The sequence below is a fragment of the Gopherus evgoodei genome, chromosome 3 (genome assembly GCF_007399415.2).
Source record: "Gopherus evgoodei ecotype Sinaloan lineage chromosome 3, rGopEvg1_v1.p, whole genome shotgun sequence".
NCBI classification, from domain to species: domain Eukaryota; kingdom Metazoa; phylum Chordata; order Testudines; family Testudinidae; genus Gopherus; species Gopherus evgoodei.
Genome location: NC_044324.1, coordinates 140,841,055 through 140,867,556, shown reverse-complemented (window position 1 = coordinate 140,867,556; position 26,502 = coordinate 140,841,055). Strand labels below are relative to the sequence as shown.

General features: G+C 40.4%; 2 protein-coding genes across 6 annotated transcripts in view; both read left to right on the top strand.

The window, feature by feature from the left end:
* GNPAT (glyceronephosphate O-acyltransferase) overlaps positions 1-10,211 on the top strand; it is a 41,328-nt gene extending 31,117 nt beyond the window's left edge. For all 4 annotated transcript variants that reach the window (XM_030556834.1, XM_030556832.1, XM_030556833.1 and 1 more), the window contains 6 exons: positions 485-564; positions 4,419-4,559; positions 7,040-7,139; positions 7,246-7,339; positions 9,116-9,177; positions 9,445-10,211. In XM_030556834.1, coding sequence (XP_030412694.1) covers positions 485-564; positions 4,419-4,559; positions 7,040-7,139; positions 7,246-7,339; positions 9,116-9,177; positions 9,445-9,488 — 521 coding nt within the window. In that variant the 3' untranslated portion in view covers positions 9,489-10,211. The remainder of the gene's footprint in view (positions 1-484; positions 565-4,418; positions 4,560-7,039; positions 7,140-7,245; positions 7,340-9,115; positions 9,178-9,444) is intronic.
* A 1,378-nt stretch (positions 10,212-11,589) lies between these two features.
* On the top strand, positions 11,590-22,568 carry PDCD2 (programmed cell death 2). 2 transcript variants are annotated; one of them, XM_030556836.1, is made up of 6 exons: positions 11,590-11,927; positions 12,306-12,541; positions 15,626-15,787; positions 17,615-17,730; positions 19,687-19,803; positions 22,223-22,568. In XM_030556836.1, the coding sequence occupies exons 1-6, from the start codon at positions 11,608-11,610 to the stop codon at positions 22,382-22,384; spliced, it is 1,113 nt and encodes a 370-aa protein (XP_030412696.1). In that variant the 5' UTR covers positions 11,590-11,607; the 3' UTR covers positions 22,385-22,568. The 2 variants fall into 2 exon arrangements, with proteins under 2 accessions (XP_030412696.1, XP_030412697.1); XM_030556837.1 differs by having other exon boundaries at positions 11,627-11,927; positions 12,299-12,541.
* Positions 22,569-26,502: the final 3,934 nt, after the last annotated feature.

The following is a 26,502-nucleotide window of genomic DNA, read 5'->3' as shown; positions in this document are numbered from 1 at the left end:
ATGGACATGGCCTTGCTCTGACTGTTCAGGTGTTTTGAGTGTATGTACACATACTCTAGCGCTACCTGCATCCTAGATTTATTCCCATAGAGTGCAGTTAGTTGTAAAGCTCTCTCCATCTCCTTGCTCGTGTCTGCGAAATATTGTAGCAGTCAGTACTTTCCCTTGTTTAGTACTTGGAATAACTTTTTTTTTTTTTTAATGGAAACTGTTTGGTTTGGCAAAGATTAATTTTAGACATCTACAGTATTTTCTGTCTGTTCAGGGAGATTGCACAAATACAACCAACATTTCCCCTTTTTTAAGATGATACCATTTCAAGTTGAATCAGTCTCTGTGTACATGCTCATTTTTGTTTTTTTGTCCAAACATTTGTGCTAGAAGTTTCCTCTTGCACTGAAGGCTTTTCCTCCAACCTTATTTTCCAAATGACTTAAATTAACAATGTTATCCTTAACCTTATCTCTTCCGTTTCTCCCCCTAGAGGAAATCTATAGTTGCTTCATCTTCTTGCGAGACATTTTATCTGATGAGTTCATCTTCTTCCCTGGCATTGCACTGAAGGTAAAATCATCCTGTGTAAATAAATAAGGGTACATGCACTTTTATCTGGGTACAGGATGGATTAGCTTTAGTTTTGTGGCAAATTCTTTGAGCCTGAGATTTGTCAGATCTCAGCTAACCAGGAGTTGGTCAAAACATCTCAAAGGAAACCCAAGTGTAGGTCATTCAGTGAATGTCACATTCTACCATGAGTAAGCTTTGCAGCAGTTTCTCCACATAGCATTAAAGGGCTTGTGCTGCTGAAAGAACACCTTTTCAGGTGAGTTGGGAAAACTACTGTCCTGACGTCTTGTGGATTGTGAAAGAAATTGTGGTGGTGGTTGTTTTTCATGAGAGTAAATTGTGCTAATCCTGATGCTCTGGTTAAATTCCAGTGTGCAGGGGCTGCATTTGCCTACATAAATGCTCCCAGGTAGTCTAGTATATTTCACTTACTTCTAAAAAACTGTTGTGGTAGACGAGTGGTTGTGGTGTAGAATAGAATGAGTTCTCTGTTCTCAGCAGAAATTATATTCACTACTTTAATGTTTTACTACTATGTCTTTATTATCATGGTCCACAACATTGATTCATGTTTTGCATAAATACAGTGCATATTACTGAATTTTAAAAAATCATTGTTAATAAAACTAGTTATTGCCCTTTCAATGTGGTCATGACTGGCCCTTTTGTCTAACTATATACAGCACATAAAGTATGCAATAGTGTAAATACCACTTAATGTAATGTCTTCTGAGACTTCTAGTTCAAAAGAAAAATTACCAAGAAGGATTAGGTGATGCTATATGTTTGCTGCTCCCACTGAAATTAAAGTGGATGAAAGTTTTGATATTGAATAGTTCAGGGATTGGGCCCAAATAGCTGCCCCAGTTTAATTTTAATCAAAAAAAAAAGTTATATAAACACTTTAGACAAAAGTAACAAATTATTACATTGCATCTGTACTATTTTAAAATAGACACAGGCTTTCAATACAAAAAGGAAAAAAGAGAGCCTTCCAGGTTGCTTATGTGACTGCATATGTTAACTTAAAAGTTCAAGTAATGTTTTCTTAAGATAAAACAAACCAAAAACCATACACCACAGCACCAAACTTGAAGGAAGTGTTTACACTGGAAACACAGATTAAAGTGTTGTTGAAACTATGTAAAGAACAGCTCGTACAGTCCCTTCAATCCTTTGGAGATATGGTATGTCAGAAATGCTTTGGATTTTAGAGTGCAGATCTGAGATGTTCTCATTTCAAAAGTCTTCAGAAAATTTAATTCCTAACTACATTGTAAGTCCCCTAGAAGTGTGACTATATTTTGACACAGAAAAGAGAGAAAATAGTCTTAAATTTCTAAAGATTCTGTTAATGCAGTGAATGAAAGAAATCCTAAAATTTGTATATATTGGAGAACTCAGAATTTGTATTGTGAATTAATCACAGTTAACTCTCATGATTAACTCAAAAAATTAATCACACTGTTAAACTACAGAATTTGAAATTTATTAAATATTTTTGGATGTTTTTCTACATTTTCAAATATATTGATTTCTATTAGAATACAGCGCTCATTTTATATTACAGATATTTTCACTGTAAAAATGATAAAAGAAATACACCTGTACCCTGATATAATGCTGTCCTTGGGAGCCAAAAAAAATCTTACTGCGTTATAGGTGAAACAGCGTTATATTGAACTTGCTTTGATCTGCCGGAGCACGCAGCTCCCCTTACCCCCCTTCTGGAGCACTGCTTTACCATGTTATATCCGAATTCGTGTTATATCGGGTCGCGTTATATCGGGGTAGAGGTGTAGTGTTTTTCAACTCACCTCATACAAGTACTGTAGTGCAGTCTCTTCATCATGAAAGTGTAACTTACAAATGTAGATTTTTCTTTTGTTACATAACAGCACTCAAAAACAAAACAATATAAAACTTTAGAGCAGCAGCAGCTAGCACATCCCTTGGCCCACGCCAATTCCCGCAGTCCCCATTAGCCTGGAACAGCGAACCACGGCCAGTGGGAGCTGCGATCGGCCGAACCTGCAGATGCTTCAGGTAACCAAACCATCCAGGCCCGCCAATGGATTTCTCTGATGGGCTGTGTTCCAAAGGTTGCCGATCGCTGCTTTAGAGCATACAAGTCCACTCAGTCCGTCTTATTCAGACAATCGCTAAGACAAAAACAAGTTTGTTTACATTGACGGGAGATATTGCTGCCTGCTTCTTATTTACAGTGTCGCCTGAAAGTGAGAACAGGTGTTTGCATGGCACTTTTGTAGCCGGCATTGCAAGGTATTTACGTTCCAGATATGCTAAACATTCCCATGCCCCTTCATGCTTCAGCCACCATTTCAGAGAACATACTTCCATGCTGATGATGCTTGTTTAAAAAAAAAAATGCATTGATTTAATTTGTGACTGAACTCTTTGGGGGAGAATTGTATGTTTCCTGTTCTGCTTTACCCACATTCTGCCATATATTTCATGTTATAGCAGTCTCAGATGATGATCCAGGACATGTTCATTTTAAGAACACTTTCACAGCAGATTTGACAAAATACAAAGGGGATACCAATGTGAGATTTCTAAAAATAGCTACAGCACTTGACCCAAGGTTTAAGAATCTGAAGTGCCATCCAAAATCTGAGAGGGACGAGGTGTGGAGCATGCTTTCAGAAGTCTTAAAAGAGCAACATTCCAATGTGGAAACTACAGAACCCGAAACACCAAAAAAGAAAAATCAGTCTTCTGGTGGTGGTATCTGACTCAGATGATGAAAATGAATAGGCATCGGTCTGTTCTGCTTTGGACTGTTGTTGAGCAGAACACATCATCAGCATGGACATACGTCCTCTGGAATGGAAGCATGAAGGGACATATGAATCTTTAGCACATCTGGCACATAAATATCTTGCAATGGCTGGCTACAACAGTGCCATGTGAACACCTGTTCTCAGTTTCAGGTGATACTGTAAACAAGAAGCAGGCAGCATTATCTCCTGCCAATTGTAACCAAACTTGTTTGTCTGAGTGATTGGCTGAAGTAGGACTTGTGGCTCTAACGTTTTACACTGTTTTATTTTTGAATGCAGTTATTGTTTTTACATAATTCTACATTTTTTAAGTTCAATTTTCATAATAGAGAGATTGCACTACAGTACTTGTAATGGGGGAATTGAAAAATACTATTTCTCTTGGTTTTTTACAGTGCAAATATTTGTAATAAATATAAAGTGAGCACTGTTCACTTTGTAGTCTGTTGTAATTGAAATCAATATATTTGAAAATGTAGAAAACATCCAAAAATACTTAAATTGTATTCTATTATTGTTTAACAGTGCGACTTTCAATAGGAATTAGGTGCTTAAATGTTTTGTTTTAAGTAGGAAAAGAAGTTTTGTTTGAACTTATGATAACTAACTCCACTTCAACCATGGCATGGTCCCCCTACTTTAGAGAGCTTTTAACATGTTTTATGTTAGATGGTTGTCATTGTTGCTAGCGGAGTGCCTAGGGTTGACCATGACCAGCTAACAGCCATCATACTGGGGCAAAGTCCCGGATTAAGTGATGTAGGCTAATGTAATGCCAACTTCTTTCCTAGACAAGACCAGGTCTCAGACACCTTCCTGTGCAGATAGAGGCCATTATATTATGAGGCCTCCCAGTTTGAGAATATGAACTCCATACCTGTTTAGAAATTGATTCTTGGTATACCTGAGATTGTCTAGAAAACTTCTTTCAGAAACTTCAGTGGCAGCCTGATGGTAGCTGTATGCTTTATTTTCATGAGGAGACTTAGCTGCACTTGTCCTAGCTGGGAAAAGTACCAGTTACACTGTGTTTCCTTTGCCCCACAGGACTTTGAAGAAGGATGTTTTCTGCTTACAAAATGTGATGTAATTCAAGTAACTCCCCAGGAAATCTTAGTTACAGAGAGAGGAAATTCTGTAGCAGTCTTTTTGGCAGCTCTGTTCAGGCCTTTTATGAAAGGTTACCAGGTACACAATTCTTCACAAAGTTTGCACCTACTCTCTCCTGTTCTCCCACTCATAAGTTCTATGGGGAATGGCATGAATCATGGTTCTTCTATGGTAGAAACACTAAGTGTTAACATGGGTGGGAGTGGAAGGGAGAAGATACATAGCAGTAGTAAGTTTTATCTAACAATGTGAAGAGATTGGTTCCCTCTCATGACACAGATTTAAAAAAAAAAATACAGGGTAGTTAACTTCTTATGTGGTAGTGCTAAGGTTCTTGTGACAGGCTAGTTGGAGCTGTGGTATCTTACATAAGTGAAGCTGCATGTGAGGGTTGGTGTTCTGTCCCTGTGAAGTGCAGTCTATTTAAGAAGAGCAATCCAGAATAACAAACACCTTGTCCTGTTGAGGTCCCAGCACAAATAGTGCCTAAGTCAAAAATAAATGAGTAAGTTTTCAGCCAAAAGAGGAAGGGTATGCTGCCTGGTTCCCTTAGCTCTAGCCCCCTCCCTTGCAAATCATTCCCTCAGGATTTATAAAGCTCACTTCTCAGGGAATCTGTTGTTAATGGGCTAATTGCCAGTCCTTAGAAGGAGGACTTCTTTAGCATATGTAAATGGATAGTATGCAAACTGCAGAAGTTGGTTGTATGTTTGGCCAAAGCCTGCATGGGAATTCTTCGCCCTGTCAATGTTTATTTTAATTCTACTCCCCACTCACGAAGCCTACCAAAACTAAATAATTCTTTACACTTCTTAAATAAAATAAATATGCTAGAAGAGGATAGCAAATTCCCACCACTGTGAGACTGTCAGTTATTGGCTAGATCATAGTGGCCAGGGTCATAAGAGTGGTTCTATTGGGTCAAACTAAAGGTCTATCTAGGCTAGTATCCTGTCTTCTGACCATGGCGAATGCCACGTGCCCCAGAGGGAACGAATAGAACAGGTGATCATCAAGTGATCCCTCCCCTGTCATCCATTCCTAACTTCTGGCAAACAGAGGCTCAGGATGCCATTGATGAATCTATCCTCCATTAATTTACCTAGTTCTTTTTTGAACCCTGTTATAGCCTTGGCCTTCACAACATCCTCTGGTAAGGAGTTCCACAGGTTGACTGTGCATTGTGTGGAAAAAATACTTCCTTTTGTTTGTTTTAAACTTGCTATTAATTTCATTTGGTGGCCCCCTAGTTCTTATGTTATGAGGAAGAATAAATAACGCTTTCTTATTTACTTTCTCCACTCCAGTCATGATTTTATAGATCTCTATCATATCCCCTCTTAGTCATCTCTTTTTCAAGCTGAAAAGTCCCAGTCTTATTTATCTCTCCTCATACGGCAGCCGTTCCATACTCCTAATCATTTTTGTTGCCCTTTTCTGAACCTTTTCTAACTCCAATATGTCTCTTTTGAGATGGGGCCACCACATCTGCACACAGTATTCAAGATCTGGGCGTATCATGGATTTATAGAGAGGCATTATGATATTTTCTGTCTTATTATCTATCCCTTTCTCAATGATTCCCAACATTCTGTTAACTTTGTTGACTGCCGCTGCGCATTCAGTGGATATTTTCAGAGAACTATCCACAATGACTCCAAGATCTTTCTTGAGTGGTAACAGCTAATTTAGACCCCATCATTTTATATGTATAGTTCGGATTATGTTTTCCAATGTGCATTACTTTGCATTTATCAACAAGTCACCCAGTTTGAGAGATTCTTTTGTAGCTTTTCACAGTCTGCCTGGGACTTAACTATTTTGAGTAGTTTTGTATCCTCTGCAAATTTTGCCATCTCACTGTTTACCCCTTTTTCCACTCATTTATGAATGTTAAATAGGACTGAGCCCAGTACAGACCCCTGGGGGACACCACTATTTACCGCTCTGCATTCTGAAAACTGACCATTTATTCCTACCCTTTGTTTTCCTATCTTTTAACCAGTTACCAATCAATGAGAGAACCTTCTCTCTTTTCCCATGACAGCTTACTTTGCTTAAGAGCCTTTGGTGAGATTCCTTGTCAAATGCTTTCTGAAAATCTAAATACACTATATCCACTGGATCCCCCCTTGTCCACATGCTTGTTGGTCTATTGATGGCTCCTCCACTGACTCACTATTGACCTAGGACAGGTTACTTCACTTCTGTATCTCACTTTCCCTATCTGTGAAATGGATGTTGCTGAAAAGGAATGTCACTTTTGACAGTGAGGCAACTTTTTCAAAGACAGGGACCATACACCAGTTTCTAATATGACTTATTATTCAGTCTTGTTTTAAATACTAAGATTCTTGTTATGATTACCTAAACAATATTAAAATTTTCTAATGCTTTGCATAATGTTATATTTGTCAGCCTGCTAAAAATGTGTCTTCCAAATTGATTATTAGGAGGATATATTATTCCTTTAAAAATATTTGTTTGTAATTAAAGACCAATTCAAGTTACAGAATAAGAGGGAAAGCTCAAACACTTTTTTAAATTTTATTTTTTAGATAATCAGCAGATATCTTTCAAAAGAAACAAAAGAGGCCTTTACCGAGAAGCAGTTTATACTTGGAATCCGTAACTTTGCCTTTCAGCTTCTTCAGACAGGTATGTTTGCTTTGTGTGGTGGTGTTGGTGCTGTGATACCTTACGTGTGTAATAGTTTGATGAGTAATTAATGGACTTTTAATTGGCCCCTATGCTTTCTCTGTAGGAAGCACTCAGTGTTACGAAGTTTTGTCTTCTGACTTGCAGAAAAATGCCTTGGCAGCTTTTGTGCGCCTAGATGTAGTGAAGAAGATGAAAACGTAAGTAAAACAAGGGGCCCTCGGGTTTACAAGAATATTAGTAAAAGAATTTTGCTGGGGTCTCGACACAAAAGTTGGAAGGTAAATGCAGACAATGTGTTGTCATTATGAGTCTGATTAGATCCACGGATGAGATCTAGCATAATTATCAATTGCAATGAGTGGTTATACATTGGAGATACTTCAGTTAGTATATCATAATTCACGTACAGCACCATCGGACTCTTTTATCTGATATCTTAATGGTTGAACTATAAAATACTAAACAATATATTACAACCCTGATTTTTCTGAACTTGAGCCAACTATAGTTTGATTATATACCCCCCAGTGTCATACTGAGTCACAAAGTAGGCACCTTCTTTGTATGTGCCAGTCCCCAAATATGGCATCTCTTCATCCCATATTAGGATTATGGGATCTGAAATTCAGCATTTACAAAGTTCACTACCTGGCTTCTAAATCTTTTGATCCCATTTCTTTTTTTATCTTGAGGTTTGAGGTGTTTCCCCCAAGACCTTTGGACAAACAGGATTCTGCTCTGTTTGCGTAGATTGTTTGTAACACACTTTAAAATAGCTAGGTTTTTTTTAATCTCCTTTTTATTAAAATGGAGACACAAATGACTGTTACAGGCAATGTACTAAACAGCTCATTCTGACTGTACCATAGTGTTGACTTTTGCTTTAGCATTGCAAGTTAAATGAATTTAAGCTACACTGAGGAAGTGGGTATTCACCCACGAAAGCTCATGCTCCAAAACGTCTGTTAGTCTATAAGGTGCCACAGGATTCTTTGCTGCTTAAGCTACACTGTCTAACATTTCTAATTGTGAATAAATACTCGGGTTAACTGATAAAATATGAAACCAGCTAATGCTATAAAAAATAGTGTATGTATATACATAAATGTGTTCATTTTATAAATTCCAAATATATTATGGATCTTCCTGTGGTATTAGTTAGTAGGGCAAACAGTTTGCAGTGAGCAGAGTACGTGACAAATTTAGCCCTTCTCCCTTTTATGAATAATCTGTTAATAGACACATTTTGACAAACTTGCATACTAGTCATAGTTGACCAAATGACGTATCCAATTTATTGTGAATAATCAGTCTTTGTTCTGCGATCTTAGTTGTGTGCTATCTTAGTTCTTTGACTGGGTGACCTTCTAGCTCAAACACTCAGATTTCAATCAAGACTGCCAACAGACTACATCTGGTGTGAATGCTCGTGTAAAATAGGGATGTTTTCCCACATCACTGGGGTGTTGTGAGGAATAATTAGATAAGACTAGTAGAGCACTTTGAATAAATCAGTGCAAGGTACTGTTGCTATTGTGGTATCAGCCTTTCTACCGCACCTAGCTGTGATGTTACAAAAATAAACTTTTATGAGGCACACCCTCAGCTGAAGTAAACTGGTGTAGCTCCATGGACATCAATGGTGCTATGATGATTTACACTAGCTCAAGATCTAACTCGATTTCAGATGGGTAGTTAAAACTCATAATTAAAACGGGAAGGGAAATACAGAAGAAAAAATATGTTCTAGAAGCATACTTATCCCTCTGTAGTATGGCTTTTTCAAAGAGCATGTGTGATGTGTCAGCAGACCTTTCAGAGCTGATTGTGGGTAAAATTGATGGAGGAAGAATAATTAAAATATTATTTGCTCCAGATAACTTGAAGTATTATCCTTTTTTTTAAATATTCATTTTCCCATCCTAAAATAACAGCCTTATTACTGTTTCTCTCCCCGCCACCCCCTTATCTAGGACCAATGGATTTACTTACACTGTAAACAAAGAGGCACTCAATAAAACAGCCGAAATGTTTGGTAAGTGTATTTCTTATTGGTATACTAGTTAAACATGTATTTATGGGGAGACTTTTTCAAAGTCACAAAGAACTGTTAGATACCTAATTCCCATTGGAAGTCACATTATGTCTGGTATTGCATTACAATATATGCAGTAAAATTACTAATGTGAGATCTGAATGAAAAATAAACTGTTTTTAAAATGTTCTTGTTTGCATGATTAACTCCAGCTTAGCATTGGACATAGCCTTCTAATCAATGTATGTGCTTCTCTTTCATCCTTAGATTTTCGGATACCCATAAAGAAACTTGTGACTGCAAGACTTTAATATTAATCAAAAGGCTTTGAATTACTTGACTGTGTGCACTATAATCCACAAAGAACACTGAAAAGTACTCAATTGAAGTATGGCTAGGTACAGAAGTATACATCTTGCCTTTTCCATTTGGGAATTTTCCTATGTATTATACTAGATGGCGGGCAAAGGTTGTTCAATTGGAATTTTTTCATTACCAGTACTGAACTTTGTCAGTACTGATGCTCACTGTGTTCCTTTTTAAACTAAATTTAAACATCTTTTTGGATACATATTTAAGGAAAAAAATGTGCAGAAACATCTACTTTAAATACTTTTTTAGTTTTTTGTTACAAGGAAATGTTTTGTTTCAAATAGGTTATTTCATCAATGTGAAACTGTAATTGATAACTAAAGACTTAACATTAAACATAATATTTAGACAAATGTTGCTGGTTGTTGTATCTATAATATGGCCATTGTGCTCTTCTTTCTTAGAATAAATGTCCTGTAACTGCCAACAGGCTGATTCTATCTTTATCACTTGTTTTATAACTTGATTTGTATTTATTTTTATGTGCAGCTGGGACTACCAAGTATTTAGCTTCTGCACAAAATCTGTCCTAGCATTTAAAAATGATTTTAAAGCAGGTTGCACTGTTTTCAATTGTTAAAATATTGATATCAGTACTTATTGTGCAATGCCTTGTTGTTGCTTTGTGAATGAGGCTTTATAAATGCATTTTGTCAATGTTACTGCTCTTCTCAACTATTGTGTGATCTGTGTGTATACTGCATAAATAGATGTGTATTCTGGTACCACCACCACCACCACCACCACCTGTTAAGGTGGTGGTTGTATCAGGGATGTGTCTTGCTGTCCCATGAAAATCTGACTAAATTCAGCTTAGTTTTAAGCTTTTTTGGGGGGGAAAAAAAATCTGTTCATACGTGCTCAATACAGACTTCCTACAGTGTCTTAGCTATGTTCCCTAAATATTCTGAGCATGCTCCACCACAGCTAATCTGAACTTTCCCTGCAGTTTTTGTTCTGAGCTGCTCAGGGCCACATTCCATTCTGGTGCCTAGACACAGAACCAAAGGATAGAGATTTCTTCTCCTTACCTGGCCTGGCAGTGTAAAGGAGGAAGGCACCTTATTTGAATTCAGAGGAGACAAGAGGTGGACCAGGAGTAGATTGGGACAAAAAGCCTGGAATATAACCAAGATCCTGAGTCTGACCACTCTTCTGCTGTCTGTAAACAGCAGTGAGTTGCACAGATAAAGTGTTTCATCCTTCTCTAGGACTGGTTCATAGAGAGGCTGACAAAGCTCCTTTAGCTCAGTGGGTTCTAACCCAGCTGATGACCATTCTGGGTGTCAATATGATGATTGACTGATCAATTTAAAAAAAAAACCCTAGGAAATTACCCACACCCACCCCTACTCCTGAACACTAGGGTTGGGATTAGGGGGAGAAAGGCACTAGCCACCTTAATTCTGGCATCTCCTAACTTTTGAGTGTTTAATTTGTGTGTGTGTAGTGAGTTTTAGTATCTCTGTATCTAAAATGTTCTCTGTTACAGGTGTTGTTTATCAGCTGACTATTACCCATGAGTTAACTTTGTCACTGAGGGAGTGGAGCTTGTAATTTGAGGTGTTTTTTTTTTTAAATGAAGAGCATGGTACATGTAAAACTAATTGCATAAACACGTACGTAGCAGGTAACTAATGTGTAAATGGTGTAGCATGTGTACATGGAAGTTACTATAGTACAGGGTCAGGGCTTCTAAACCTCTTTCTTTGAGGCCCCTCAAATCAGCCCTCCCCTGCCAGGAGCTGGGTGCGGGGCCAACAGCACCAACCTCCCCCCGCTCCCTGGGGCACAGCTTGCTTTGATGATGGTTCCCAGGGGCGGGATTATGGGCAGGGCCCCGGTAAAAAGGAGAGAGGCAGCTCCGCGCTCGAGTCTGACACTGGAGCAAAGAAACAACACGAGCTCCCCCCAACGCGCTTCCGGAGCTTGATAGGGACCCGTGCCAATTGCAACAGCGCGCACTTCCGGTATGGGAGCCTAGCGGACGCGTTTCGCATCCTCACTTCCGGTAGGGGAGACGGTCGGACAACTTTTGGCGGCGCGCACTTCCGGCGCATGCGTGCTGTGCCGCCTGGTGCTGGCCGTGTGCATGGGGTCGCGCGTGGAGCTGGGGTTCGCGGAGGAGGCGGCCCCGTGGCGCCTGCGCAGCGCCCAGTTCCCCAGCAAGGTGGGGGGGCGGCCGGCGTGGCTGGGCGAGTCCGGGCTGCCGGGCCCCGCCGAGCTGCGCTGCGCACGGTGCGGGCGGCCCTGCGCCTTCCTGCTGCAGCTCTACGCGCCGCTCCCCGGCCGCCCCGACGCCTTCCACCGCGGCCTCTTCATGTTCTGCTGCCGCGGGCCCGCCTGCTACCGGCCCGGGGCCCAGGGGCCGCTGCGAGGTGAGACACCCGCTCCGCTCCCGCCACCACAGCCCCGGGCTGAGACCCCCGCCCGGCACCGATGGGGGGCCCTGCCCCTCCCCACACAGACCCCTCCGCTCGGCACCCACATTCTGTCCACCCGGGCGGCCCTACCCCCCCACCGCTCCCTCCACAGGTGATTCCCCCCCCCGGTGATGTGTAAACTCTTTTTGGGGCAACGTCTGTGTACAGCGCCTAACACTGGGGCCCTGGGTAGGTTTCCTAGGTGCCATTACCGTGCAGAAAATAATAATCCAAACCGTCACTCGGGGGCTTTTGGGAACTGCCCTATGCTGTTACTCATTGCACAAATGGCGTTTGGTCCCTTCACTCCTGTGTTTTTTTTCAAGTTTTTAGGAACCAGCTTCCGAGGAAGAATGACACCTATTCCTATGATCCACCACCTGAAACGCCCCCTCCTGAAGGGCATCCTCCTGTGAGCCTCCAGCTGCAATGTGGAGCTCATCTGTGCAGAGTCTGTGGCTGTTTAGGGCCAAAGGCATGTTCCAAATGTCACAGGGCCCATTACTGTAGTAAAGATCATCAGATTGTGGATTGGAAATTGGGACACAAACTATCTTGTGTGCAGTCAGGTGAGTTAAGTGGAATTTAAAATAAACCTGGGAAGATTCTGTCTGGAAGACAAAGCAATGCTGCTGCTGCTGCTTGTTTTCATTTTCTTCTATTTTTGCCTTTGTATTTTAAAGAGAACTTCTTAAAATGTAGTGCAGTATGGAACAAAAGTATGATGAAGTCCAACAAGAATTACTTTCATGCTTAATACTCTAGTAAGGGAAGAATCAACCATTATTCTTGTTCCTTTTGCTAGGGACAGTACATTGCACAGGAGAAATAACATTAATCTGTATTGCCTTCTAAATTGACTAGACAGGCATGTCCACATCTTTATTATGCCATAAAACTCTGTAAACAATTAGGAAAAATCAAAGGCTGTATTGTTTTAGTATAAAGAGAAAACTAAGTTTTGATTCTATTTATAGGACAAATTCAATGATGATGGGGTGTCTGTGGCTTCAACATAACCCTTGTGTTTTAACCATGAATAAGTTCCTTCTGCAGTCCAAAATGGAACTGCATTCACCATGTTGGAAAGTGATTGTTAATGTAAGGAGATGAGAGAATCATTAGGTGAACTTACCTCATATAAAATGGTAAGGGTCTAAGTGTGTTTAATGAATCATGTCTATACATATATATCACACAGTAATTAGTAATGTATATAAGCAAATACATAATCAGTATGAATATAGACCTAGTTTAGTTTGGTTCATTAGACCTTTTGATTACCCCTTTTTTGGGAAACGAATGTAAAACAATGTTTTTGGCTTACTAAATATCCTGTTGTTTCACATCTTGAAGTGTTCCTGATATTTGGGTGTAGAACAAGTATGAAGTAACAATGAGGGGTCACAGTTTCCTCCATCAAATATAATCAGGATAAACAAAGAAGTCCCCAAAGTTCCTGTTGAATATTAAGATTTTTGTTGCTAATAAGTAGGTAAACACATTATATAACTAGTGTGTAGTGCGGAATCTTATATTTGGTCATAGATATGGTTAATCATTATTAGGTAATGAATCACAGAAGAGGGGTGCTGATGGAAAGTTGGGTGGCATGGGTATAAAAATGTGTATGCAAACTGAAGTCTTTGCCTTTCACAACCTTGCCTGTATATACTCAGCCAAGTCACTGGCTATATGTACCTCAGCAGATCACTAGGATGTGGCACTTGTATCCATGCTGAAATAAACCTATTCCTTAGATCTGAACTCGGGAGTTAGCAGTGGTCTTGTCTGCTACGGCTGACAGTGGCTGCCTGCTTTGCAAGGTGACCTGTGGGCATGGTTGGTGGTCCAGAAAACATCCTTGCAGTTATAAGCATTTGTAATGTGGAAAGGGAGCTTTGTGAAACCTGGGCGTAATAATAGAGCATGGCTTATCTGATATCTGAATTGGTTCATTTAATTGTAATAAATGATTTAGGGTATGACGAGATGATAAACAACACTGCAAACAAAGACATTCAGCTAAAGATTTTTTTTTCAATTGCTTGGCCTTGCATAAATTGTACCATTTGTTAAAGAACATATGCAAAATAGTAATAATACCGGTACTGGAACAGTATAGAACTGTTCAAGAGGTCAGTATTATTGTTGCAGAAGTAACAAAAACTAAACTTTTTGCAACTCATCAAAATGTCTTGGTTAGTGGTTTAATGACTTGAGAAAAGGAAAGAAGTCTGTGCCTCCCTCCCACTTCCCCCCTCAGAACCCCCCCCTCGCTCTTAGTCTCCTGACTACCCCCCAGGACTCCACCCCCTACCTAGCCTCCCTGATCCTTGTCCTCTGACTGCCCCCTCCTAAGACCCCTCCCAACTACTCGCTTAGGACCCTATCCCTTACCTGTCCCCTGGCTGCCCCAACCCTTATAGACCCCTGGGACTCCCATGCCCCATCCAACCACTCCCTGCCCTGTGACAGGACCCCCAGAACTCCTGACCCATTCAGCTCTTTCCCTGACTGCCCCCTGGGCATTTTTAAGGTGTTTTAATTATAAAGTGTAAAGGAATAACTAAAGTTGATTCTTAAAGGGATATAGTCAAGGTTAGTTTGGCGGTGGGAGGGATAGCTCAGTGGTTTGAGCATTGGCCTGCTAAACCCAGGATTGTGAGTTCAGTCACTGAGGGGGTCACTTAGGGATCTGGGGCAAAAATCAGTACTTTGTCCTGCTAGTGAAGGCAGGGGGCTGGACTCAATGACCTTTCAAGGTCCCTTCCAGTTCCAGGAGATGGGTAATCTCCTCTTATTATTATTATTATTATTTATTATTATAGTAGACAGAAAATGTGCTAGCAGGTATTGGTGCACTTTTCTTTTGTACTCTACCCCTACTTGTATGCTTTTCTCACAAGTTCGTGTTTGCAGGTAAAGTGACACAAGAACTGAATGCTGCGGAGAGTTGATTTCTTATATATTTCCTATCATTTTTATTCAAAATGTTTTTTCATCTTCTCATTGGATACTGTGGTCCTTTTACAGTTATGTGGGCTCTGGTGCACACAGTGGCATGCCTACATTTTTTCCTGTTTCCTATTTGTAACAAATAGGTATTTAGTGGAGAATTATTAGGTGTTGTGTGCTTGATTCACGCGAGTACACCAATCAGAAAGAAGGCTTTTAATTTTAAAGATCTCTGCAATGTGTTATCTGTTTTTAATAAATCTACTTCTGTTCTCTTAGCCCAGATAGCTGATATTTTAAAACATAAACTACTAGAACAAGTCACTGTAAAGTGAGAGAATGTTTTCATACTTCAGCCACTAAGACTACTTACTTAGGCAAACATGTCTGTGTTGACTCTCTATTTTGTGTTCCAGTCCATCATACCCCAAGCTTATCTGTTCATCTACCTATTGCATTGTCATTACTCCTGATCAGTGATTTCATTCGGTGGGGACTGTTCTTGTTTTATTCATTTGTGCAGTGCCTAGCACTTTGAGGCTCCAATCAGGATTGAGGCCCCAAGGCACTACCACTATATAAATAATCATATTTGTCTTGGCAACCTTGACAGTGCAGTTTTAAGCGGGAGAGAACATGAAATATAGCATTAAGCAGTGAAATGATAAAAACAGTAGTTCTCTTGTGTGTTGCAGCTCAACTGGACACTGCAATTCCAGATCACAAGTTCCTTTTTCCAGAGTATGAAATTGTAATAGAACCTGAGGAAATGGAAACTCCTGGTGACAGTCAAACAGATGCAGATACACAAAAGAACTTGGAGAAACATGACGAATTGGCGGCTGCAGGCGGTGCAAGTAAGAAATAAAACGGGCTTCTGAGAGAGTTTTCTATATGCATTGTATGTTGCTTCACAAATTGAAATATTCAGTGATTCTAAATCGTGTTAACTATAAACTACATATTACAAAGGATTAGTCTACAAATCATCATTGAAGAAAATGGAAAAAACCCATTGTAGCTACTACCTCTGTTAACTACAGTTCATCACCATGTGCATGTCATTTATGATGTGTGTAGAAGTATAAATGATTCATTTAAATTACCATTTTTAAATTTTATTGAAAGCATGGTAATGAGGTAACTAGTGACTAAATCCATAGCACTGTGCCAGTGTTCTGGTTTGGTAGGGGAATTTCTTGAAGACTTCTCTTAGTCTCTAGAAGTTGTCTCCAAAAGTAAACCTAGTTAGTAGCTTTTAAAATGTTTACCCAGCTGTACCTAAAATCTGGCCTGTGCTAGCTTAAACCTGTTTTGAAAATGGGTTTGCAAACTCTCCATATACTCCTGGGGTAATTTTTGCACCACTGCATAATGCAGTGTTTGTGCAGAAATCAATGTTCTGTGTTTGTGCAGAAATCAATGTTCTGTGCAGAATTTCCTCCCCACCCACCCCAAAGTGGGCTGTAGAGCTGCTGGCCACCACGAGGGGTGCTGGATCCAGCAGAGGCCAGCTCAGAAATAGAAGACACTGTGGTGAGGAGGAGAAGGGGACAAAGCTGGAAGGTTCTGGGCAGCTACAGTTCCCTGCATGCATTAAAGGAAGGAGGCAGCATGCAGGAAACTCCACACAAGCCCAGGATCAGGCTTTCTCCCTCTAGATCCCTGGGCTCTGAGAGGGTAGGGGGTGCGTCTGAGTGTCTGGGCTGGGGGTGGGGGGGTGGCTGTGGCTGGGCTCTAAGGGAGGAGGTAGTGCAAGTATCTGGACTGGGGAGCACCTTGTGGCTGGGCTCTGGGGGTTAGGAGGCAGAGAAATAGGAGCTGTGGTGTCGTAGGGGTTTTTTAATTCTCTCTTCCCGGGGGGAGTTGTCTGTATTGTCACATAGTTGCTGACAAGTATTTTGAAATAAATTTCTAAAATAATTGAAACTGGTGTGATTATATAGTGTTGTTTTAGCAAATAAAATTTGCAGAATTTTAAAACATAGTGCAGAATTTTTAATTTGTTGGTGCAGAATTCCCTGAGGAGTATCCTTAACTCTGAATGAAAAACAGGAAATCCTAGAGCTTTTATATGAAGGGTATGTGAATCATGTGAAACTATAGCCACATAACTGGACTTGAATTCAGATATAGCGTGGTTTGAAGTTTGTGATGAGACAAAATGCTGCCCATTTTTAAACTTGTAATTTAACATTGTCTAAAACTTTGTGGGTGGGGCGTATTAAAGATACAGAATAGTACAACCACACTGAGCATGAGTGATGAGCATTGTATAAGGGACGCAAACACAGGTCTTTTCAGTTGTTAAATTTTTGAAGTTGTAAATTTACTGACTCCCACATGCATACTTCATTGGTCTTTTTTTAGTGTCAAATTCAGAAAGTACATCAATTTTGTGCTCCATGTTTCAGAAATACTTTCCTAGATGAATTCTGCCTGTCTTCCTTGCATACTTCTCTCTAATATTTAAATGTATGCTTAAAATAGTGCAGAACTAATGGGTCACTCAATTGGCTAAATCTGTTGGCTCTCCAAACAGGCTGAAGCTTGTCTCTGATGTTGCAGTTTGCTTTCCTGAACATTGGATGCTTGAACTGATTTTAGATGACGGTAGAGACACAAATACTATATTGTAAACTTTAGCCATACTATGTTACCCTGTGTTGCCTTTTTCCCCTTAGGTGATGGTTTTGAGTCACTAGATGAGGAGGTATTGGAGGCAATGGCAAAACATGAGACTCGAGAAGACAAGATTTTCCAAAAGTTTAAAAATCGAATAGCTGCAGAGCCAGAACAGGTAAAAAGAAAAGTATCTTTTAAAATACTAATCACCTAATAGTCATAAGGTGGATGCTGTTGTAGAAGCAGCAGTGATCTGTATGCTATGTATAACATGTATGCTCAAAAGGTCTGTTACACTCCTCTTCTTCCCCCCCCCCCCTTGAATACCTGTGAAATGGCTTTCCCCCACACCTCCCTCCTGGAATGCTTGTGGGATGAATGGGCTGCTTAAACAGCTGGAGGATCAGAAGAGCTCCTAGATCAGGGGTCGGCAACCTTTCAGAAGTGGTGTGCCATGTTTTCATTTATTCACTCTAATTTAAGGTTCCGCGTGCCAGTAATACATTTTAATGTTTTTAGAAGGTCTCTTTCTGTAAGTCTATAATATATAACTAAACTATTGTTGTCTGTAAAGTAAATAAGGTTTTAAAAAGGTCTAAGAAGCTTCATTTAAAATTAAATTAAAATGGAGAGCCACAGACTGGTGGTCAGGACCTGGACAGTGTGAGTGCCACTGAAAATCGGCTCACGTGCCGCAGGTTGCCTACCCCTGTCCTAGATAGACAAGATGTCTGGGACTCTAATTAAGCAGCATGCACACACCCAGTGCATGGACAGTGGCTGAGAGAGAGTGCGACCAACCAGACGCAGCCAAGTCATCTCTAGTCGCAGGCCATGAGGAGCAGGTCCTTAAAAGGGGGAAGCGGGCCATGTGCTCAGGAGTGCACACACAAGCTTGTACCTCCCATGGAGGCCCTTCGCTGGGACCGCCTGGCCAGTGGTTCGCTGCATTGCATTCCATCGCACCATCCATCGCTGTGCTGTGGGACACTTACCTTGAAGGATCCTGACATCTCCAGTGCCATGCCTGTCCTGGGAGTGTGTGTGAGACACACCCTCCCCCACCCGCTTCTTTTGAGCTATCAGTACAATAAAGGTGCTGCTTTCTGCCAAACTCTGGTGGGTCATTAGTCCTCCCTAAGCTTACTAGCTTACCCAATTTCGGGTAACAGATGCCTGCTTTATTTTTGGAGCATATATTGCAGCCTTGATGCTTACATAGCATCCTGAGAGCGTTTCTGTCAATTGTGCCTCTTTGGCACAAATATCTTAAATAGCTGAGGTCAAAGATGGAGAGAAGTTTCACTAGATCATCCAGTCCACATGCTGACTTTATTCTATGTTGGTCCCCAGATACAAGACCTACCTGATATTATCACAAGGTGTTAGCCTTTGTTGTACTTAGACCAGCTTTGTTAAAGTTTGACAAATTAAGAAACTTGTCTAGGGCTTGGAAGAATCTACTTACCCAAGGTAAGTAGAAATTTAGCTAAGGTGGGAGGGTTGAGTGGAGCTGGGAGAGGGGGATCTGCTGCCCTTCTGTGGAAGGGGAGAAAGCATGTAGAGTAGCATCTTCTTTTTCCCCATCCCCTGCAGGTTCCCTTCCTGTTTTTCTTTTTTCCTTCTAACCAGTGTCCAAGTTGCAAGGAGAAACTTCATCACTATCACTCAAGCATGAGAGTCCTGAGGGATGGAGATGAGTCTTGTTAAAGAGACAGAACTGTGAATGAGAAACCTGGGTTCTGCTCTGGTACCTGCTACAGATTTCCTTTATCTTGGATGAATCAGTCTACTTCCCCTACTCCCAAACAGAAGCTTTGAGTCTAAAATTGTTATAGGGCTTTGAGATTCTGTTATGGAAATGCAACGTATTACTGTTCATTGCTGGACCGATGCTAGATGGCTTGGGGAAATTCTGGCATTTTGTTTCCTCAAGCAGTCAAATCATATAAAAGACTGTGTTTATTTCAGAAAACCTATACCCAGTTACAATGGACTTTGCTAACAAGTTTTAGTGGGGGGGGGAAAACAACCTTGACCAATGTCTATTTAAACATAACTATCTGTAATTGGTTATTAATTATACAACTGAAAAGACTGCCAGTTACTTAATATTTCTATTCAATTTCAGATTCTCAGATACTGTCGAGGAGGAGAAGGTCCCATATGGATCTCGGGTGAAAACATTCCTCGGATGAAAGAGATCCCAAATTGTTCATGTGGTGCCCAAAGGATGTTTGAATTTCAAGTACGTGAGTTGGTCCAAGGATATGATATTTTTGGTGTATAATTAAAAACCTATTTTAAGTCTGAAATAGTGGTGTTAGCCGATGGCTAGAGACAGAGGAGTTATATTTGAATTCACAGGATAGCTGTGCTAAAGTGTAAAAGCCTCAGTTATTAGTGTAACAGTCCTTCCTTATGAGATTTTTATCACATAGTAAATAGCACTTTTTTCCTCCTGATCTGTTTTGTAGCCAACACTTTTTCTATCCAGTTGAGGGTCATATGAATGTCTTCTAAATGTGGAATTCTATGGAAAAAAGTAATGGGGTGAAGGGGGACGCTTTCAGAATTGTTTGACACTACTGCATTGTTTTAAAAAGAAAAATGTTCTAATGTGGACTGCCAGACTTTCAGTTACAGATGCCTTCACCATGAAGTTCAAACAGCTCATGGTCCCCCAGTCTTCCTTGTGCCAGAGGGGAGTGTTCTGCCACATTGCTGACAGTAGAGAAAACAAACTGAGGGAAAGAGGAATCTAGTGTTAGGTTTCATTGTAACTATTGTGCCCAGTCACCTGTTGGGGAAAATCTCTTCCTGTCAGTTAATACCAAGTGCTGCCTCTACATGCGGATTCAGTATGGTGGGAATATGATTCCTGTTTGCAGTGGTAGAACCCAAATGTGAGGGAATGTGGGAATGAAAAACAACTTCTTTCCTGGTACTGAAATACACAATGTTATTCACTGAATATAACTGTGTTTTATCAACATCTTTCATGAACAAGATAAGAAGCTTGACATTCCATTTAAAACAGTGTCACTTAGTAAACATTCTGAAGAAATCATAAGTGAATGCTTGGCTGCAGGCTGGAAGTGGAAAGTCCTTTCATTTCACCAGCTCAAGTCATTACATTAATTCTGTCTATATTATACTTTGCCTCACTCCAGTACCTTAGGACTTGTCTACACAGGAAAGTGTTACCACTTAAATTGGTATAATTATATAGTAGATTCCACTTAAAGGCAATCCTGATATCAGCAGCTTCCGGTTAGTGGCAACATGTTGCTGGGAATCAGTCCCTTTCCATTAGTATCAATGTTAATGAAATTCAGTTATTAGCAATGGCATGCTGCTTGTTTGCAAGTTTTTTTTGAAGGAAGGCCCCTATCTGCAGGCAGCTTTGTGAGCCTGCAGCTGGGACAGGCCGCCTTTGGCAGTCCTGTAAGCCTACCTGTGGCTGGTGGTAGCCTGTCCTAGTGTTGCCTTCTGGGGCTGCAGCCTGGCATATCTGCCTTCACATACACAGGGGGATAAGGGGGTGTGGGAAGAGTTTGCAGCCTGCATTCTGGAGCTGCATGGTCCCTCTCACTGCCCTCTTTGGGCTGTCCCCTGCAGAAGGCTGTGCATAAGGAAATACATAAGGGCCCAGGGAGAGATACTGTTCAGCTCCATGAGTCTGAAGGCCCTGATGTTTGGGCTGCAGCCTCCCTTTCCCGAGGAAGGTTTGCAGCCAGAGAAGGTATGTCCTGGCACTTCCTTGCCTGCCTCCCTAACCTTCCTTTTGTTTATCAGCATCTGCTGGATAATAGCAAATTTTTGCTGGCAATAGAGGGGTTGCTTACAAGCAGAAACTACTGTACATGTATAACTCCCTATCTGGACATGCTTATTTTGGTATGGGAGTGGCTTTATTTGGCTTAGTTTAAATCCCTTCCAAACGCAAAAAAAACGACACTTTTGGAAGACAAAAAAAATCCATTTTGGAACGTTTCCAATCTCAGCTCTGCTCCAGCCTGCCTAGTGAGGTGCTTAGGAGCCCAGGTTTCCCACAAGGCAAGCAGAGAAGCCTGACTTCCATCAAAAGTTTTGACCAAATCAGAACATTGCAGTTGAATATTTTGATTATTGAATCAGCATTTTCCAACAAAATAATCTTTGGAAACTGATCTGCTCTAATTATAAAATATTAATGGATGTTCTAGTTAATTATGTCTCCTTGCATAGCTGTAATAGCTTGATCATGGTTTTCCATCCTCAGACTAAAAGGTGGAACTCTTGCACCAGAGATCCATTCAAAGATGGGAAATCTATTAGTCACAGAAATGTAGGGCTGGAAGGGACTTTTAAGAGTCATCCTTCCACCCACCCCTCTCCTGCTCAGTCAGGATTAAAGAATTAAGTATATCTAGACCATCCTTGAGAGGTAGGTGTGTGACATGTAGTAGTGGAGGCCTTGTGAAACAAAAGATAACAAGTAGCCCAAGAGAACTGCTCAGGTTAGCAAATGAAGAAATTTTGATTTAAAATTCATTTATACTTTTACTGGTGTTCATACATTTCAAACCGTGTATCAACTACCAAATCTCTTCTCCCACTCCAAAACAAAACAGCCAGAGCTATGTTCTTGACCCGTTTTACAAACCATGTCTTGTGTTCCTAAGGTTATGCCACAACTCCTGAACCACCTGAAGGTTGATAGCCTAGAAGAAAGTATTGACTGGGGAACACTGGTAGTCTACACATGTGCTGAAAACTGTAACCAAGCAAATGGATATATGGAGGAGTTCATCTGGAAGCAGGACATTACTGCAGACTCTACTTAACTACTACACATTTATTTTTAGTTTCTGTAAAGAAATTAATTGTTTATACACATGTACTGAAGTGTTACACATTGCAAGAAGGAAAAAAGGTAAATGAACTATTATTTCATACTGAGGAACTAGCCCAGAGTTGTATCACCTTTAATGTGTATATTGTAATTAAATTATAGCTAAGTCATTAAAACAGACCTGGTTGAAATTTTTTATGCATATCACCAGTACATATGAGCCTGAGCATTTAAGGTTCCTACCCATTGTTGTTAGCTTTTTACTTCATCTTGGATAGTGAAACCAAATGGTTGAAAATTTCATTTTTTTCTCATGCAGTGTCACTGCAATTGTTTCTTAGCATTTTTTTAAAAAGCAATTTTTAGTTTCACTCAAACACTTCTAGTGCTCCTAGAACCAGTAAATTGTCTTTTATAATCAATTTTAGGCTTGTTCAGACACTGTTTCCTTTAAGTCAGTGATGTCTGAGTGTGATTGTATCTGAAACCCAATCACTTACTGCATGTTTTACTTGGTACACTGCCAGCTGAGTTAATGTATTTTATCCCTCAGTGTTTGTTTGACAGTGTGCATTTACTTTATATAATTGCCTATGGAGTGAGAAATGAGGCCCAGAAACAGTCATGCATTGCAGTTACTGATGCAGGGGCTAGAGTCCAGCTAGTTGAACAGTTGTGTGGCAAATCTGACTCTTATTGTATGAGGGAAACTTAGTCCCTGCCCAAAGGTTACACTCTGTGCATAGCATTGCGGAAATGCAGCTCTTACTGTAGAAGCATGTTATTTAATTTATAGTGTATGTTTTACACATGTTGGTTTTACAGTTTTTTTTTCCAAAAATATTTTAAGTGATAGAACTTTAACTTAATTTGGCTTCCAGCTCTATAGTGTTTTAGCATTGGCAGTTAGATTCTTCTTTATTTGCCTATTTTTACACCAAATCCAGAGAGCAGAAATATTCCATTACTGTGAAGACACTCTGCAGCAGTGGTAGCTTAATTATTGAATTTGCTGTCAAAGTAAATTGAAAAATTACCCGTTACAGTGGCTTTAAAAAGATTATCTGCATTTCTAGATTTGTTCTGAGAGCGAGCAAGCTTAATGGTATGATGCAAATGTTTCTCCAATGTCTTAAGAGAAACTACATTTGTATCAATGTTATTGTGAGGCAAAAATAGTTCCCATTCACATGTGTGTTTAATTGGTTATTTAAAAAACCGAATCCCAACTCTACCACATCTGGAATATGTTAGTTCTCTGCTGGAAGAAATTAACTGTCAGGTTGTCCTGGTGTATTAATATCTCAGAACAACTTCCTCTCTGCAGTGACTTGGCTCATAGCAAGAGATGTCCCCTTGGAAACAGCACCCATATACACAAGGTATCTGATAGGAGTAGATATGAAACTGTCTTGTGCACAAGCCTATCCTACCCACAGCTTTATTTAGAAGAGCTTGATCTTTGCCATAGGGGATTGTACTTTTATATCTTCTTCATGTTGAGACTAATTTTATGATAGCATAAAATACTTCATGTATATTATGTTCACTTCTGGTGTCTAGAAAGAGTTTTTGTATAAGACCAGATTGAACAGATATTTGGTCAGTTACTTTACAACATCCTGGTGTTTAGAAATTTCAGGTTCTAGGTAATCCTACCAAAGCGCTCAGACTGACATCTACTAGGCAATTTTCATAAAATTAATCTTCCTGACCTCTCTTGCCAAGTTTCACAAACCATGTTTAGAGATTCCAAGGCCAGCTGTGATCATCCAGTGAGTCTGACCTCCTGCAGACCATATCAGATCTTTCCTATCCAGTTTTCTTTTTAAAAATGGGCAGTGAAGAAAAATCTACCACAACCCAGGGTAAATTATTCACCATTAAAAATGTACACCTTGTCTCCAGGCTGAAGTTGGCTAGCTTCAAATGCCAACCCTTGGACCATGTTATACCTTTCTTAGCTAGACTGAAGAGCCCTGTCAAATGGATGGTTAAGAGTTAATAGAACAGAAGTACTTAATATCTCTTTTGCCTGTGAAGGCTTAACAAGATCAGCGGTCCTCTGGTCAGGTGACAGCCAGACTCAATCAGGGGACAGGATACTTTCAAATCTTGAGGGAAGGAAATTTTTGTGTGTGCTGTTAGTGTTTGTTCTCTCTGGGTTCTCAGAGGGACCAGACATGCAACCAGGTTTCTCGCCAATCTCTCTGATACAGTCTCTTATGTCCAGAATAGTAAGTATGAGGTAGATAGGGCGAGTTAGGCTTATGGTTGTTTTCTTTATTTGCAAATGTGTATTTGGCTGGGAGGAGTTCAAATTTGTATTTTGCTGAAAGGATTTTACTTTGGTACTTTTATACTTAAGCTGGGAGGGTATTCCCAGTGTCTATAGCTGAAAGATCCTGTAACATATTCCATCTTAAATTTACAAAGATAATTTTTACTGTTTTTCTTTAATTAAAAGCTTTTCTTGTTTAAGAACCTGATTGTTTTTAATCTGTGAGACAGCAGGGAATTGGCGGGGGGGGGGGGGAAGGGGGGAGAGAGAGGTTAATTTTCTCTGTGTTAGGATTACTTTCTCTCTCAGGGAGAGTCTGGGAAGGGGAGCGAGAAGTGAATTTTCCACTGTTTTAAGATTCAAGAAGTTTAAATCACAGTGCTCTTCCAGGGTAACCCAGGGAGGGGAAGCCTGGGGAGAAGCAACAGTGAGGGAAAGGGTTTACTTTCCTTGTGTTAAGATCCAGAGGGACTGGGTCTTGGGGGTCCCCGGGCAAGGTTTTGAGGGGACCAGAGTGTACCAGGCACTGGAGTTCCTGGTTGGTGGCAGAGCTACAAGTACTAAGCTGGTAATTGAGCTTAGAGGAATTCATGCTGGTACCCCATCTTTTTGGACACTAAGGTTCAGAGTGGGGAATTATACCATGACAAGCCCCTTGTTAAATATTTGGTGCCCAGGTAGGTACTTACAACCTGTAATCAAATCACCCCTTGAGCTCTGTGTTTCACTAAAAGGTATGTTTTCTAATCCTTTAATTATCAGTGCTCTTTTCTGAACCCTCTCCAATTTGTCAACATCTTTCTTGAATTGCAGTCATATCAGTGCCAAAAAGAAAGGTAAAATAACCTCTCTTCTTACTCAGGAGTCCTTTTTATGCCTCCCAGGATCATTTTAGCTCTTTTGGCCACAACATTGCAGTGGGGGCTCATGCTCAGCTGATTATCCACCACCCCCCAAATCTTTTTCAGAGTCTGCCATCATGCAGTTCCTCTGCAGAAGTAAATTATTAGCCACGCAGAGGATTCAGGAAACTAAAGAAGTTGTAGCATCCCTGAAGCCTCTAGACCTTCCATTATTCTGGCATTCCCTTAAAGTGAAATCCATTCAAGTTTACCTGATTGTGGCTTTGTCTGCTATTCTTAGGCCTGTAGTTCTGAGGATGCAGCTCAAACCACTCAAGTTCTGGCTACGCTACAGCATCCACTGAAGGAGGCATAGCAGTTGAGAATTACAGGTCCAGACATCAATAATGGAGAAGTCCATAGCTCCACTGAAACATCTTAAAATGTGCAGTTAAAATCACTAAACAAAACCCCAAACAAATTTTTAATAAGGTAGTGGTTGGTTGTCCACCATTCTCAAATTGTGAAAATTTAAATTACTTAAATCTTAAAGATAGTATACAAAACTTTGAGGAAGGGAGGAGTGAAAGACATGACCAACCTTAAGTTTAGATTTCCTACATGCTTGTTTTTGAAACAATGTTCTCAGAGAACAGCAGCTTCACAATTTTGTTCCTTTTTTCTGGTCATATGTGAAAACAGCAGTTTGAGTTATCTAGTTTAGTTTAAAAAGTTGGCCCTTAATTAAGCTGAGCAAACATGAATTCAGCCAGGCCTGTCATTCTTGTGTCCTGTCTATTTTATCTTTAAACCTTTGAAGGCACCTAGAAAGCTTGACAATTGCACTGAGCCATCTCAGCTCTGAGGAGGCTGGAATCTTCCTAACTTCAGCCCCTCAGCTTGTTGAACTCCAGCTGCAGTGCAAAGGGAAGTTTCATTATTTATATGCTGAAATTTGGGGCACGAGGGCTTGGAGACTGCACTGGA

What these genes read in the sequence shown, in the direction of transcription:
- PDCD2 (XM_030556836.1), top strand. Translation starts at nt 11,608, where the DNA reads ATGCGTGCTGTGCCGCCTGGTGCTGGCCGTGTGCATGGGGTCGCGCGT. An exon ending in ACTATCTTGTGTGCAGTCAG is followed by an intron (nt 12,542 to 15,625) that starts GTGAGTTAAGTG and finishes TGTGTGTTGCAG; the next exon opens with CTCAACTGGACACTGCAATT. An exon ending in TAGCTGCAGAGCCAGAACAG is followed by an intron (nt 17,731 to 19,686) that starts GTAAAAAGAAAA and finishes ATTCAATTTCAG; the next exon opens with ATTCTCAGATACTGTCGAGG.